Source organism: Hoplias malabaricus, chromosome 5, assembly GCF_029633855.1.
Source record: "Hoplias malabaricus isolate fHopMal1 chromosome 5, fHopMal1.hap1, whole genome shotgun sequence".
Classification (NCBI taxonomy): Eukaryota; Metazoa; Chordata; class Actinopteri; order Characiformes; family Erythrinidae; genus Hoplias; species Hoplias malabaricus.
In genome coordinates, this window is record NC_089804.1 from 46133132 (window position 1) to 46150886 (window position 17755).

A 17755-nucleotide genomic window follows, 5' to 3' on the forward strand; every position below is an offset into this window, starting at 1 on the left:
CGCGCCTGAATTATACTTTTGCCATTTATTTTCAGCATTTTCGTTCTCTGCTTATAATACAAGCCTCCTCTAATAACCAAAACGCGACAGCAGGTGGCACTAAAGCACTTGTTTAAAGACAAAAATATTCCGTAAGTGTTTTCCCTTTAACAGAAGGCGAAAACAGCGTTTGTAATGTGCTCTGCACTTTGTCGGATTTGGGGCGGCCTGCTAAAGCAGAGTGTGTGAGGAGCTGCTGTTCATTCATACAAAATGTCCACTAGGTCAGTCCTGTCGCTCGCCAAAGCATTACAGCCATGGACCGGAGTAAAGGGCAACACGGTCAGTGTCAGATTTTTCTAATGCTTCAGTAGAACAGAGTAACGTTCGAATACATTGTAATGTCTTTATTTCTTTCGCTACAGCAAGTGTACGTGCACACAAGGCGTCATTGTTTATTTCACCATACCCGCGTTAGTTTGCTGTAGCACATACCGCAACTGATTACAAGGTCATTTACACATCGAGTGTTTTTATATATATATATATATATATATATATATATATATATATATATATATATATATATATATATATATATATATATAATGTGTGTATTATTATTATTATAATAATTATATAGTGTATCATTATAGTACATAGTATCGTTTTATTCATTAGTGCACATCTTACTGTAACCTCTCAATACGTCCAGCAAAGCCCACTGATAACACTTATTAAAGATTTTATTTCTCACTCTCAATAAGGTAGACTCATTCTTTTTCTGTCATTTTCAGCAGGTGTTACGATCAGCTGTAGGCACCAGAAGAGAAAAGTCCTCTTATACTGTAAGTGTCCTATACATAGTACGAGTGTCTTCTTTCCAATATTTTCCACACCTTTTTACAGTAAATTGCCTATTTTAGTAATACAAAAAAGAATAATTAAACAAGAATTAGACAGTGCATTGCCTTAAAAGGATCAAAAGTCATTATCAGATTCCAGTTGATACTAAATGGCTAATTTTGTCCAAGTCTGTACCCATCCTGAAACCTGATCTAGCTAGTATATGATTTCATTATGCATTTGTCTCTGTTAGTACCTTATTATGTCTCTCATTATCAAGCTTAAAGGTATTCCACTTCACAGAAGAAACTCGTCTTAACATTCATTTTGATCTAGAAAAAATATTAAAGACTAGGGTCAAATTAAACATACTTTGAAGTTCATTCATTCATGCTTGAATATAAAAAGAGTGTTCACTGAAAAGTCTTTTGTCACAGGCCTTTGATGTTGTGAGATCTGCCAGTTTGCCAAAATGCATCAGCAAATCAATTTAAGAACAATGTCCCCTCACTGCAGCAGGTAGTGTCGCAGTCACACAGCTCCAGGGACCTGGAGGTTGTGGGTTTGATTCCCGCTCCGGGTGACTGTCTGTGAGGAGTTGGTGTGTTCTCCCCGTGTCCGTATGGGTTTCCTCCGGGTGCTCCAGTTTCCTCCCACAGTCCAAAAACACATGTTGGTAGGTGGATTGGCGATTCAAAAGTGTCCGTAGGTGTGATTGTGTGTGTGTGTGTGTGTTGCCCTGTGAAGGACTGGCGCCCCCTCCAGGGTGTATTCCCGCCTTGCGCCCAATGATTCCAGGTAGGCTCTGCACCCACCGCGACCCTGAACTGGATAAGCGGTTACAGATAATGAATGAATGAATGAATGTCCCCTCACCAAGTAATTAGTTTCGTATCGTAAGTAATTAGTTACTTCACCCGTACGTCTTCATTGCCAGACTCTCTAGGAGAGTCTCCTACCTTTCGCCATTTAACGTGGCCAAGAACCACCTACTACTGCAGGAAAAACAATTTGACTGACATGCTTAAAACCAACCAGAAGTCTGCTATTTTGGCATAATGTGTAGAAGGATGCAGATAGCCAATCAGAATGCAATTGGCAGAATTCTGACAGTGAGGCCAGAGTCTCTTTCAGCTTGTGGGTGGAGTGTCTGTGGCTGACACTACTTCACCTGCAACATTGTATAATATCATAATAAAATCAGGAAAACTGCCTGAAAACTAGTGTGCGTCTGTGATACATTTCATGCATGGTGTGAAGTTGTGAGAACAGTCTGAAAAAATACAGAAGTTATGACTGTGCATTGCAAACATTATTCATGGTAATAATGCATGTTGTACAGGTGTAGATTCATACCCTCCTCCAGAAGTAACATAGTTACTTTTCCATGGCTAACCACAATTATTCACTCCCTCCAATTCACGCCTTCATATTAAATTTATGCAATTATATATACATGGCCAAGCTAATGGGAGTACTCTGTTTTTATGCATTACATCATACCACTTTCTAATAAATTTGCACTTGTTGAACTTGTATACGATATATAAAACAATGCTTTTCTTCCAGTGACCAGTTATATTGTTGATTAAATGAGGTAAACTTTTTATCAGTGTTGGTTTGTGTGAGTTTGATCATTGCTTGCTATGTATTAAGTGGTTTTGTGGAAATGAACCAACTCCTTCATAATGCACCTTTAAACAATACAATGGAGGATGGATGGCATGTATTTTATATGAGCATTTAAGGCCCAACTTTCACTTGAACACAGTAAATGCTTGTTACATCAATGGACTGCTTCTTCAACAATTTAATTAGCAGTTTTCCCTTTACCCCAAATGTAAATTAGTCAACACCTTTTTTGTACAAATTATGGTTCTTTAGGTTTATCCTGGTGCTATGAGTCTTATGTTGGAAAAAATAGAGGTTTTACCCCACAAATAACTGACATGTAACTTACATATCGTCACTGTCCAATTAAAAATACATCTCCCAAACAGTAATTTTACAGGAGAAGGAAAAAAAAAACCTTCTTAACTTTTAATGGAAGTCAAAGTAAAACGTTTCTAAGAATTAATTTTGGAGCATTTATAGGGGTCCATTTCCTATGACATTTTCACAATGTTCAATGATGAAGTAAACTAAAAATCCACAAAAATTGAGATACATGTTTTTAGTAGGACAGCGATGATATGTAATTCATTACACAGTCACCTCAAAACATTCCTATTTCAAAAATGTCTTTAACATGCACTCTGCAACTTGTTACACAAATCACCACTAGTAGCAAGCAATGTACTAAACTTTTGCTAGGTTAGCCTCAGTGTGTGTTTTTTTTTTTTTTTTTTTTTTTTTTTTTTTTTTTTTATAGACGCTTCAACATAACTTGCATAGAATAACTAGAGTTATTAAAATATTAAGGTTTTAAAATATCAAGCATATTTAAGTAGAAATCATGCTATAAACAGCTAATGGACAGATATGTCCATCATGTTTTGGGATTGATGAGATATGTACGTTAGGTTGCAGTGATGTTTTGGCAAAATTGTGGCTATATATTCAACACGGCCTTGTGAGTTATCACCCCTCTGAATGGCTCCTCTGACACATTTCAGTAGAGCTAATAAAGAAATTGATAAAAAAGACATGTTTAATCTGATGGTGGAATGGGAATACAATCACAGGTAGACTTGCTTATGTGGTTTTAGATGATGTTTGACATACTATTATATAATTATTCACATTTGGCTTTCAGAATTGCTAATAAATAAATATATGCTGCACATATTTGTACATCTGATCGAGTTGCCCTGTGTAAAATGCTCTCCCATCTCTACACATCAGCCTCCACCTGCTAAGTATGGAGGCAGACACACGGTGACCCTTATTCCTGGAGATGGTATTGGGCCTGAACTCCTAAACCATGTGCGAGAGCTCTTCAGGTATGGACATAGGCTGAAAGAATGAATCCTATTTAAGGCCATGAATGATTTGAATTAGTTAAATTGTTAACATATTGGTGTCTTCACAGGTTCTGCTGCGTCCCTGTGGATTTTGAGGTGGTCAATGTAGATTCATCTGTTACTTCAGAGGATGATATTAATAATGCTGTCACAGCTATCAGACGCAATGGAGTAGCACTGAAAGGTAGGTAATTTGCCATTTATCAGTGTTTTGTACATGCGCATGTCTAAAAAGGTATGTTTAACTGAAGTATTACTCATTATTCTGCATTATTTTCTTTTCTGCAGGAAACATTGAGACCAACCACAACCTTCCTCCATCTCATAAATCCAGAAACAACTTGTTACGGTATTACTATGTTGTAAGGATATAGAAATTAACATAGCCATAGATACCAATATTTGAAATTAATGATGCACTGAAAGGGCAAATGTCAAAAGGTTGTTATCATAACATTTTTGTTGTATATATTACAATAGTAATACAAATTAAGTTTGACAGATTAAGTTTGAATGCTAGTTGAACATAGTTTATTGATTGTCCGTTGTTGCATTTTTTTTTCTTAGTACGTCTTTGGACTTGTACGCTAATGTGATGCACTGTCAGACTCTGCCCGGGGTCCAGACTCGGCACAAAGGCATAGACATCATCATTATCAGAGAGAATACTGAAGGAGAATACAGCAGCTTGGAGCATGAGGTGTGTGTGTTTGTGTCTGTACTGACTTATAAAGTCAGAATATCCACTAAAGGACCAGATCACCCCTTTCGCTAGCAGCATGTAAAAAAAAAACATAAAGAGAGCATATTATATCCCTTTTTCACAGACTGTTCTGTGATCTTAATAAAAGGTCTAGGGCGGTGATGGCACAAGAGGTAGTGTTGCTGCCACACAGCTCTGGGGATTGTGGGTTCGAGCCCCGCTCCGGGTGACTGTCAGGAGTTAGGTGTGTTCTGAACACTGACTAGTTTTACAGTCTGTTTCTTTAAATGAAAATGAGCCATAGCTTTCCTCAATGTGAGAGCCCAGGAGTGAGGAGCGAGTAGCAGAGGCTCTGGTTTTAGCCATTGGTTGGTTCTCTTTCTTAACTGCTCAAATGTGAATCTTCAAAGAGCCCCAATAAAAAGCACTAGACTTAAAATTTCTAACCATAGAAATACCAGTGTTCGATGATAGAAAGTTTTATATGTTCACTCCTGTTTATGCATCTATATATCTACCAGAATGTTCCTGGAGTAGTTGAGAGTCTGAAGATCATCACTCGAATGAACTCATTACGGATTGCTAATTATGCCTTCAAACTTGCCAGAGAGAAAGGTCGCCGCAGAGTCACAGCTGTCCATAAAGCTAATATCATGTGAGTGTATACACTTATTACTGACTTGTGCACGGCCTGTTTTTTTGGGGTTTTTTTTTTACACTGAATCACTATATACAAGCATAAAGTCAGCCTATATCAACAAAGGTAAGCCATGCAGTGTTTAAGAAACTGAAATTGTGCTAAATTTGCATAATTTGAACATAATCTTGAGGTTTTTCGTCTATTCTGTGCTCCACTCAGGAAGCTGGGTGATGGCCTCTTCCTACAGTGTTGTAAGGAGGTTGCAGCAGGATATCCTGATATTACTTTTGACAACATGATTGTGGACAACACCACCATGCAGGTATATGTATTAGTTTAGATTTTTTTTATCCTCACTGTACAATGTACAAAGAAATTGGGCCTCTGCATTTACCACATCTGTGGCAGTGAACACACACACACACACAGCTTCAGGATGGAATAATATATTGCAGCAAAATGAAATTCTTTATTTCTGCAATTCTTTTTCAAATTGCCAGATTTTTAAAAAGAATTTTGAGACATTTTCTTGCTTGGTTGCTTCTGTTCTGTTCCATGTTTATTGGTGTGGCAAATTACTGTCATATGGTTAATTTAAGGTTTTGGATATACAGTGGAAACTCTACTCATGAACGTCTATACTAACGAACTTTCCAAGATACGAACCGGGCATTTGAATATTTTTGCCTCTACCAACGAACCATGACTCTAGAAACGAACCCGAGCCTCCGCCGAGTCAGCGGCTGGAAATGGCCCCTGACCCCAATAGGTGAGTCTCCCAGCGCCGCCCAGACTTGAGTGAGCTTTTAAGATTAGCAAATTGTAGTTTTAGCAATTTAGCATTAGTGTAAATAGCAGACATCGAAATTCGTTCCACATTCACATGCCAACTCTCCGTTATTCCACCCACCCCCACCTCCCGTCATACAGCCCGTTTTACTAATTTGAGAGTGTTGTAAACATATATCAGTGCAAAAAAGGTGAATTTCGGGGTGGGCAGGAATGCATTAATTGCTTTTCCATTATTTTAAATGGGGAAACTTGACTCGAGAAACGAACTTTTGCACTTATGAACCGGGTCACGGAACGGATCAAGTTCGTAGGTAGAGGTTCCACTGTATTCTTTTGGTTACCAATACATAGGGCTAAGCAATTAATTGAAAATTAATCAAAATAATAATAATCAGAACTTCTAATCGACATAATCTTGTCTATATTTATTATTTTTATTCTGTTATGTCCCCACTGTGTGTTCATGTACTGCCCCTTGAAAACCACGCTACCAAACTGTAGTCACTTGATTCTTCCACGTTCTGCCACATGGAAGCAACAACCTAAATGCTGAGGCAGACTGAGTGACTTGAGCAGCTCGTACCAAAAGCAAACACAGCGTCTGTGGTTTGGACGTGCTGTGTTATGACTATAATTTAGACAACACTGAACAAAAAGAAATCAAATGTTAACGCTGAGAAAGAACGCTTTCAGTGACCAAAGCACAATCAGACACCAAATATAAACAGTGCTCAAAAAACATCCCAGTGAGATAAGAAAAATATCCCAGCTTTAAAACTGGAGCATATTTACCATACAAGCCTCGTCACTGAACTATCAGGGTCAAAAATACAAAAACATAATCGTTCCTTAATCGTAATCATGGTAAAATATACATTAATTGTATATCATTGTAAATATTAATAACAATTAATAATTAATATAGGGCGGCACGGTGGTGCAACAGGGACCTGGAGGTTGTGGGTTCGATTCCCGCTCCGGGTGACTGTCTGTGAGGAGTGTGGGTTTTCCTCCGGGTGCTCCGGTTTCCTCCCACAGTCCAAAAACACAGGTTGGTAGGTGAATTGGTGACTCAAAAGTGTGTGTGTGTGTGTTGCCCTGTGAAGGACTGGCGCCCCCTCCAGGGTGTGTTCCCGCCTTGCGCCCAATGATTCCAGGTAGGCTCTGGACCCACCGCGACCCTGAACTGGATAAGCAGTTACAGATAATGAATGAATGAATAATTAATATAGATTTGCACTCATATCACCCAGCACTACCAATACAGATCAGTGAGATTTAAATTTATGGCTAAATGAAGATTTTATACAGTGTCTTTGTTTCTGTGTGTGCAGCTGGTTTCCAAGCCCCAGCAGTTTGATGTGATGGTGATGCCAAATCTGTATGGTAACGTGGTGAGCAATGTGTGTGCTGGACTTGTTGGAGGTCCAGGCCTGGTACCAGGAGCCAACTATGGCAAGGACTATGCTGTCTTTGAGACGGTAAGAACCCTTATGTACATATTGCAGCAAACAGAAGGTGAATAGTTGCATTTTTATTTGTTAGCTTAATAAAATGGTACAAATATGATAAAAAAAAAGCATGAATAAAAAAATGTTTCCTAGTTTATTGCTGGATAAACTGTCCTCTGATATGTTGTGTACCACTCATTGACACCGTTTGTACAAAAGCTTGTAAAAATGCTGGACACAGTCTTCCTATAATTTATGTTTTGTGTTGTCAGGCCACAAGGAACACTGGGAAAAGCATTGCTAACAAGAACATTGCAAACCCCACTGCAACACTGTTGGCCAGCTGCCTGATGCTTGACCATTTAGGGTATGTAAAAGCATTTTAATTTCCCTCCTCATTTAAGACATTCCATACTTATCAATCATTTTTCTAACCCAAATGTGGCAGTTGAAAGAGACTCTGGGGTCTCATTAGGTCAGAAGACAGGAGATCTTCTCAAGCTTACTGAATTAATCCATGTTCTTTTGTGTAATCCATGATCAGCAGTTATAGCTGTCTGTTTATTACTTCCCAAGGCTTCATGACTATGCCAGTATGATCCGAAAAGCTATCCTCAAAACACTCTCTGAGACACGGGTACGTTCAAACCTCATTATCTGTCTAATCTTTTTTTAAATGCACTGAACCCTTTCTCACAGCTTTAGGAGATTTTGTCTTATCAGTTACCATCATGCATCAATGCTCTTGTAAAATTATAAAAATAATTTTTTTGAGTTGTTCCCTTGGGGGGGCAGCCGTTTTGCTGTTAATGAGAACGTTATATAAAAGGTCTGACAAGGAATACTGTCACCTGTCACAGAACAGTTCTCCAAATCATAACAAATGCTTGCACTACTTTTCTAAGATCAAACATAAAATCTTTTAATCAGGATCGTTGGGGAGTTATTATGTTCTTATGCTGTGAATAGGTCAGCAGCTTAATCTCGACATTTCCCAGCCTTATTATTTCAGCATGAAGTGTGTGAAGTTCAGTTAAGCTGATTATTTTTGCCCTCCTTTTTTGTGCATATTTGCCAGATTATGTCAATCCAGGATTCTAGGAGGAACGTGCCCTTTTTAGCAACACAAACAAAGACTTTCTCCTTTGTAGGTTTGAGGTGTGGGAATGATCATATTTTTCATAAGAATGTCATTTTCACTACACACTTTCAGTTCCCTAACACTTCCGATGGCCTTTAAATCTTTTGGGTAACTTTTAAAATGTAACTCTATTTTCCTGTACATTTAATGTCCATCTGTTTGCCAGTTTCCTTGTAATTAATTAATTCAGCTTCCTTAAGCTTCTCCCATTACTGCAGGCAATGAGACAGACCTATATTTTTTGTTTCTATGGGCTACAATAATTGAGCTTAATTTACACCATATTTGAGACAAAAAAATGAGAGAGTCATAAAGGTAAAAATGAGTCACTATAGGAATTTGTTAAAGATTCTGTGACCATTTTGGTAATGTCAACAGGCAGTTATCTTCCCTCAAACAAGAACAGTTTCCCCTTTCTTTGGATGGGAGGTGTCTATAAAAATAAAAAGCTAAAGGCAAGAGTAATGTTTCAAAACAATTTTTAAAATCCTTGATGATGCATTGCATTGTTTTTATTGTTTGCCTCAAAAACACAAACTCCTTGTGTAAACTCAATTCCCAGAAAACACACTGAGCAAAATGTATATAAAACAGAATGGAAGACATCTCCCTATGTCCGCATTGGTTTCCTCCGGGTTTCCTCCCACGATCCAAAAACACACGTTGGTAGGTGGATTGGCGACTCAAAAGTGTCCATAGGTGTGTGTGTGTAAGTGAATGTGTGAGTGTATGTCGCCCTGCGAAGGACTGGCGCCCCCTCCAGGGTGTGTTCCTGCCTTGCGCCCAGTGATTCCAAGTAGGCTCCGGACCCACCACGACCCTGAACTGGATAAGCGCTTACAGACAGACAATTTGCCCATTTTGATTTTAATGCCAGCAACAAGTGTCTGAAAAATTTGGGACAGGGGCATGTTTCCATTGTGTTGCATCACACATTTTTTAACAACACTCTAAACGCTTGGAAACTTTGGAGACTGACTGCTGTTTTTAAATATTTTCCCATTCATACTTGATATATTATTTCATCCTTTCAACAGTTTTGGTCTCCATTATAGTATTTTTTATTTTCATAATGTGCTAAATGTTTTCAGTAAGTCTGAACTAGTTTAGGCCTTTTCTTTAACTACAGGAAAGTGCTGATGTAATCCATGCGGTATGTGGTTTATACTTATCTTGCTAAAATAGGCCTTCCCTCAAAAAAGACAAGGTCTAGATGGCAGTTGCTCCAGAATATGTATATGTTGTTCAACATTACAGTGTGTACACAGATTTAAAGGTTACCTATGCCATGTGCACTTTTAACAAGCCAGATGAAATGTTGAATTTGTACTTTTCAATTAAATATACGGTTAAATGATTTGTACAACATTGTATCCTTTACCATGTGTTTGATAATATTCACACAACAGTGTATTTATTACTTTAACATCTTAACCATGTTTCCTCTCCTGACAGTTGCACACAGCCGACATTGGGGGTCAAGGCACAACATCTGAGGTGGTGCAATCCATAATGCAAGAGGTCCAGAAAGGTGGACCTCTTACCTCTGAATATATCTAAATACATTTTCCTTGAGCCAGGTATGCGCTGTCCACAACAGTACTGTAAATAATTATATTTAGATACAAGCTTCAATGATTGTTGCCAAGAAGTTGCAGCGTCCTTCATTGTCATATACCTTAATTGAAGTTTTATAGCACGACCAAAATATAGTAATAGAAAAATATGATAACATAGTTTTTTGTTCAGTGTCTTTTATCATGTGTATGTGTGTTATTTGTGCTTTCTAGGGGGAAGACTCCAGCTTTAAGTCATGAGATCATATTTTTATTTTAAATTATTTCATATGAAGGACACACATTAGGGTTTAGCTTTACAATATAACACTGTAAAGGCTCATTAATGCTCAACGTTAGACACGGAGACGGACAGAGCCTTCTGTCTGTACTCTGCGTTCATTCCGTACGTAATTTACACGTCTTAAAGCTTACGGATGCGGACGGGACGGAGCAATACCACTGGAGACTGTGGGGGCAGTGCAAGATGCCACCACTTCCATATGGACACGACGAAGAAGAAATGGCAGAACGTTTTGAAGAGAGGTTATTTAATGGCTTCACAGACCACGCCATGTTTGGTTTTTACTCTGAACTGCCCTCTATTGGATGTGTTGTTCAACAATCATGTCAACGGAGCTGACGCATGGAAGTATGTAGGCAGTGACGGTTATATCGGTTGAAGCGCACGCATATACATTTCTGAACGCAGAGGGAGCATAAATGAGCCTTTACACTGTAATAATGAAAACAGTTTAGCACTGAGTTATACATTTACGTGGTATTAGCCGTAGATTACAACAACAGACCACCTCCTGCATTCTTGCACCTTTACAAAGATAACAGATCCATGGAAATATAAATGTATTCTTTGTTTGTATATTACATAGTGTACTTTAACATAAAACAGTTACATTATAGGGTAAGATTCCTTGCACATTTTTAATTGACATTTAATTGTGTGAAGAAATTATCTACCCACTGATCAGCTGAGCCAAATACCCCATGGTCCTTATTCATCAGTGATGTGTACTGTCAAATGTTATCGTAAAATGAGCTTGTGCAAAGTTCACATATCGTTTGGATATTCATCACTAGTGTATCTCTATGACCAAATCAAATATGCTACACTGAGAAAAGCTTGGTTAATAGTAATGATAATAAAAATGTAATCCCTAATAGTAATAAAAGCAGAACAAAATTAGAAAATAATGATAATAATCTGCAAAATTCTATCCAGTAATGGTGGATGAAGTTATGTTTCTACATGTACATTGATATAGCAGATAATTATGCTGACCCTCTGTGTTCAATTTGATGACATATTCCATTGACTCGTTAACTCGTTAACTGGACAAATTAAGGTGTTTCAGGTAAATGACATGTAAAACAGGTACTGGTAGGACGGGCTTGTATTCACACACTGTTAACTGATTCATCAACACCCAAATCTCCACTTTTCTTGAATGAGACGATAAAGAGTTTGGTCATCACTCAGTGTGTTTGAATCTGGGTTTGTTTATACACAACTTTGATTAATAAGGGCCAGTATGATTATTATATTTGTGGTATACAGGCAGGGATGCCAACATTACTGTTACAATATTTATCTGATATTGTCTGTTCATGTTTCTTTAAAGATATTGGAGGCTACTAAATGGTCAGAGTTTACCGCATAAGAATAGCATTTGAAGGATGTAGCATAGCATTACAGTGTCCAGCTAATTTCTTTGTTGATTAGTGATGTATCTATGGGGTGGTTTTTTTTTTTTCAAAGCAACAATCTGTCATTTTAACCATCAGATATTAGCAAAAATTTAAAGTGACTTATTTTTTTCCCTATAAATTCTAACTGAGATGAGACAAAGAATCTAATTATTATGAATTTCCTGAAATACCAGTTTATGCTCCATAGAGCGTGATCCCTAACAGGGTTGGCCATATTTAAAATAGGTTTAAATCTAAATCTGGACAAATGAACACTGTAAAGTACACATTGTAATACATCAAAGTACATTGTGAGGTTAGAGTACGACAGTATTTAGGAAACAAAAATTGTATAGCAATAGAAAGATCCAGTTAAAAGCAGAGCCTAACAAACCTAAGTACTTTGCTCCTAAGATTTGTTGCAGTTTCTAAAGATTTGTAATTATTAACATAGTCAAATGTGTGTGGACACCTGCTTATCCAACACTTCTGAAATGAAGGGTGGGAAAAGTTAGTTTGTACTGTTTGCTACAGTAGCAGCTTCTACTTATTTGGGAAGGCTTTAGACTACACTGGACTTTGTATGCCCTTAGCTGATATTTGACATTGATCATGGTGACCTTGAGCTCATGTGCTGCAGCGCAAAAGTTTAGATAGTTGAAATTGTTCATTTAGCTGTATAATAAATATCAGTTTATAGACCTCAGACTTCATACTCAATTGTGTTGGGATGTTTTTTTTTTACTGTGATTTTATTGAAATAAAGCTGTGGGGGTTTTTTTGGTCATTTATTTGAACTAGCTTAAACAGGTTACTGTGATTTTTACTGTAAGCAGATACACAATAGATACACTTCAGTCTACGTAATGATGTGGTGCTGTTTTGCTTTTCTGATGTCTCAGGGAAAGCTGAGATAAGGCTGTTGTTCCTATCAACACCAACACACCTTATGATAGCATTATTCAGGTGGAGAGACTCCTAGAAGGCACTTGTACAACATTTTCTATAGCACCAAAACAAGGAGACAGTTGCAAATTACAACAAAATTATGTTAACAGTTTTTTACGAGTTTTCATTTTCAATATATTCAAAGCTAGTGACATTTAACTAGATTAAGGTCCAGTGTTTAATGTAGTTACTGAATCTGATTTATATTTCAAACCATAGGACTAGGCCATACTGTTGTTTTTATTATTTTTTTATCATGATGGCTCATGATAAAGGAGGTTTCTTCAGCAGTTTATTTTCTTCAAAAGCTCTTGAAGAAGGAAACAATCTAGGCCAGTTTTTCCACTGCTTACATTATTGCCAATAGATGGCGCTGAAGTCCCATCATTCACTTAAAATATGCCCGAAGTTCTCTGTAAGATTTTGACTGAATAATAAAATGCATAAATATTTCAAAATGTTTGATGTCGCTATGGATCTATTGAATCAATACACACACATTCTGTGTACAAATGTGCTGAGGCCAACTGCCATGCAAAATTCCACAAGTTCCAAATAAAACTGCTGTAAAATTTTAATAGCAATTTAACTGGAAAGTAACAGGAAGACTAAAGGGAAAATATGAGCTCACTATATCATGCTTCCAAGTATTTCATACAGAGTTTAGACCAAATGTTCCATTTATAGATCCACAGCATAATGGTATTAAACTGCTTTTAATCTTATTTTTTTCCCACCGGAGAAAATGTGCCTTTTGAAGATATGCAGAGCTGAATGATGCAAATGATAAACACAAGATTTAACCTCACAAAAAAAAGTAAAAGTCAAGAGGCATTGATCTTGGTCACAACAAAGTAACATCTCAAGAGGTTTTTTAGTTTATCTGTCAGTGGAAATTTAGGCTCTCCGAATAGATGCTGCACAGGCAGCTTCCTACAGACTCACTGCCAAATTTTAGATACTAGGCATAGAACATTATGTGATATAGAGATTATGTGCTATTAAAGTTAATTATATGAGGCTTTGGAAAGACACTTGAGATCCTGGTCATCCAGCCAATTTCATACTCGGCTCTCTCTCTCACTCACTCTCTCTCACTCACTCACTCACTCTCTTATTAGTGCACAACATAATTAAGTGATGAATATCCTTTGGGTGAATCCTATCTCACCCTTAGCCCTGCCATTAGTCCTGCCCCTCCGTTTTGCCTAGGGGTAGTGGTGTCTCAATTATTGTTGGAAAGAGGGGTAGGGCTATATACCGCGGTCTTCAACTGAAGGGTTTTCAGGGGCGCGCTTCAAACGAAAGGCTATAAATATCTTGTGAATCACCGGCAAGAAGGCCACACAAGCGACCAAATGATAAGCAACAAATGTCAATATACTCTTCTTTGATGATATTGTTTGTATAATCGTAAGCCCTCTTCATACGGGGTTTTCGTGGGGATCTAGTGTAATATCATTTTCCCAAAGTACGTCACCAGTTAATATGGTGGATTCGAATTGAATAAGAAAATAACAGAGATGTGAAATTTTTACTATTCCTTCACACAATTATATAACTGATATTTTAAACCGCTTAAGGGTAACTTTATGAATAGGTCACACATTCATACGTCTGTAGACTGCTTTTGTGCACAAAAGCTACCTACAGCTAACGGTTTCCCTCTGAGTGATGCTTTAGGTCGTTTTGTGGATTTAAATGTGGTGCTTCGTTCATAAATTGAGCTGAGATTTGAACTTAAACCTCATATATCCCTCACAAACGCCTCCTCAGTCCATTCCCGAGAAAACCCGCGAAAAATACATACATGAAATTCGGACGGGAATTTTTTTTACCGGTTGTTTTACTGAAACGGGAGCGCGCACAGGAGAACTGACTGGAGTGGTCTGTTCGGACAGAATTAAAACTGCTGAGGTAAAATATTACCTACGTCCACAGGCAAAAGCCAGAGTAGGGATTTAGTTTAATGCAGTTTCAATGCATTGGGTGTTTTTATTTCATAATAAACATAAAATATCGCAAGTAATTTGCAGATGTCTCAGAATGTTCAGTTACACATTAAATGGTGAAGCAATTAGCTACATTCTAGGGGTCTGTGGCCTCAGAATAAGCAGCTTAATTCAGCTTCATATCACAGAGAGTTAGGAGTGGGTGATAAAGTAGGACTGGATTTTTGAAGGCATATAAAGCCTGTAATTGAACTACGTCCAAGAGCACCTCTGATATCGCGGAGCTGGTTCTTCGTGTTCTGGTGACGGCTGAAGGTTGTTCTATTTTCTAAACTACACCTTGTAAATCAGTTCCAAAGAAAGTGGTGGTTTAAAGTTGTTGAGGGGAATAAATTACAACAAGTTTTGTTACAACAACCAGGATACACAAAACAGTGGTTCAAAACAGTGGAGGGTTTCCTGCATGTCTACCCCAAACCTCACGCAGGTTAAAGCCCAATTTATACTTCTGTGTCAACGCGAACCCTGCCACGCTCCTCTCCAGAAATGTAACGAAACCGCAAAAAACTGTGATTGGTCAGAAGTTGGACGGACATTGTTTATGCAGAACCGAAGAAGTACAGAAACACAATGTCCTCTCCTCCACACACAGAGACGCAGACAGCAGCAAATTCATAGCGAGAGATTTACTCAGACATGGCGTGGGCTTCATAAAAATGTTGAACAAAGGAAAAATACGGACGTCTCCAGGAAAATATAACCCAACGAAAAGTGATACCACGTGGGACAAACATGCCGGTTTTGTGTTAGTTACTTTCCTGGCACCTCATGTAAACTATGCGCTGTCCCAATCCACAACTTACTCCCTAAATACTGCACTTCAAAAATTTATAAAAGTAATTCTACTACACCACTACATTGTGCACTACAGAATGTAGAGGACGCTGTTTTAAGATTCAGCCCTAGTGGTGTGGCGGTGTAATTACAGAGCGACGCAGACAACTTACAGCGCCGAAGTATAAAAGGTCACAATGGCATAGGGCTCTTGTGTGGCCTACAACATAGGGCTCTGCATCAAGTCAACGCTGTATAAACTGGGCTGTAGAAAAGCTTAAATAGATCAGTTTATGAGGCTTATATTGCCATTATTTGCAAGCTTCTTTCTCAAATACTCAGTTCCACCTTAAATAGAAAACTGAAGGTAAGTTTTTTCATTCATTCATTCATTCATTCTTTGCCTGTAACTGCTTATCCAGTTCAGCGTCAAGCTGGGTGCAGAGCCTACTCGGAAATTAAGGTAGTTTTTAAAAACCAAATTTTGTTAATATTTTTCTCAGTTTAAAACGCACAAACCATAGTGTTATAGTTTACACCTGTATTCAACACTTATGTACTTTCAGTACTTTCAGTTTTTACTTACCCGTTGAGGAGAAAAGTAGCCAAATTGAAATACAGTTTGTAATCTTTCTGGGCTCTAAGTTGCCTCCACTTTTCAAACACCTGGCTAGTATTTCCTCTCATTTTTCTCCATCTCTGTTCATGGAAATTTTTTAGAAAGAACCTGAGGTTTTGCAGAAACTAACATTATCTTTGTTTGCTTGTCCATATCCATGGCTGAAGCAAGATGTTTGCGTTGTTTTATACCTGGCAACACAGGGTGATATTAGATTTCATTGTGACTGGACAGTGGGCAGGATCACAGGCCGAAACCCCAATAGTCTTCCATTCCAGAACAAACAGAAGAATACACTGGCTGCAGCATTGCTGTCAAAGACACCAGTTCTTCAGCTTAAAATGTTTCCTTAATCTCCAATGACACACTGGTCATTTTAGCGTTGAGTACCATTGGTACATAGGGTTGAGCAATATTACACATTGCTCCTTTAAACTTATGGATGTTCAGTGTATAAACACACACATGCAGGACATTATAGTATAGTCACAGCGCATAACCCACTAATTGCAAATAAGAGTGCAGGTCTACAGAAATGTGGGAAAATATTTACGTGCCCTAACAAGTAATTTTGTCACCATATTCGCCAATAATAATAATTGACCCCTGCAAAGGAGGTGGTCCAGGGACACACTCATGCTTTGGGGATGGTGTTGGGAGGCATTTTTGGTTGTATGTTTCAGTTAGAATTTGTCCTATTAGCTATAAACATACACATAAATGAATGAGAAAATAAAAGAGAGACAGAGTGGTAGTGATGAAGTGATAAGTGATGTAATACTTTTTCTAATTTCTGGAAACACAATTCACAGAAAGTGATGTGTGGTAGTGTCGCAGTCGCACAGCTCAGGGGACCTGGAGGTTGTGGGTTCAAGTCCCGCTTGGGGTGACACTGTGTGAGGAGTTTGGTGTGTTCTCTTTGGGTGCTCCAGTTTCCTCTCACGGTCCAAAAACACATGAGGATTGGTGACTCAAAAGTGTCCGTAGGTGTGAGTGAGTGACTGTGTGTTGCCCTGTGAAGGAGTGGGGCCCCCTCCAGGGTGTATTCCTGCCTTGCACCCAATGATTCCAGCTAGGCTCTGGACCCACCGTGCCCCTGAACTGGATAAGCAGGATAATGAATGACTGAATGAATGAATAATTTACTATATGAATTACTATATGAAATAGCATGTCTGACAAGCCACTTGGGAATTGTAACACACGACACTGGGGTATTGTAAACACATTTGACCTGTTTCCAGAGTAAAACAGATTGGAGAGCTAGCAAACGGTATCTTCTGAATTTTCTAAAAAGTGTTTTTTGATCACAATCGTGAATGTAACCATGAAACAACTTTTTAATCAGAACAGAAAAGCATTGCACCTGATAGATGAAATTTGGTAGGTGAAAAAAGTCGGCAGCGAGAGAGCGTGAGGGTGGACTTTAAAAGAACAAAACATCACCCGGTGTTCATCACAGTAATTTAATCACTTCGGCCAAATTAGAAGGCAATTGAGTAGAAGAAACACGGTACCAGAGAAGGAAAGGTGAAGAAGGAGGGATGGAATGTAGGAGGAAGGGGGAGGTGAAGAGGAAGGAAACTCATTGGCAGGATGAAGAAGAGTGTTTTTGAAGTGAAAG

The 17755-nt window shown here is 38.2% G+C and overlaps 1 protein-coding gene across 2 annotated transcripts; it reads left to right on the forward strand.

Annotated features, from left to right (window-relative positions):
• Positions 1-170: 170 nt before the first annotated feature.
• LOC136696178 (isocitrate dehydrogenase [NAD] subunit gamma, mitochondrial-like) lies at positions 171-13163 on the forward strand. Of its 2 annotated transcripts, none has more exons than XM_066670344.1 (13): positions 171-321; positions 777-827; positions 3670-3767; positions 3857-3972; positions 4077-4137; positions 4356-4488; positions 5013-5146; positions 5351-5453; positions 7258-7404; positions 7647-7741; positions 7951-8011; positions 9971-10095; positions 10306-13163. In XM_066670344.1, the coding sequence occupies exons 1-12, from the start codon at positions 253-255 to the stop codon at positions 10073-10075; spliced, it is 1173 nt and encodes a 390-aa protein (XP_066526441.1). In that variant the 5' UTR covers positions 171-252; the 3' UTR covers positions 10076-10095; positions 10306-13163. The 2 variants fall into 2 exon arrangements, with proteins under 2 accessions (XP_066526441.1, XP_066526442.1); XM_066670345.1 differs by having other exon boundaries at positions 780-827.
• Positions 13164-17755: the final 4592 nt, after the last annotated feature.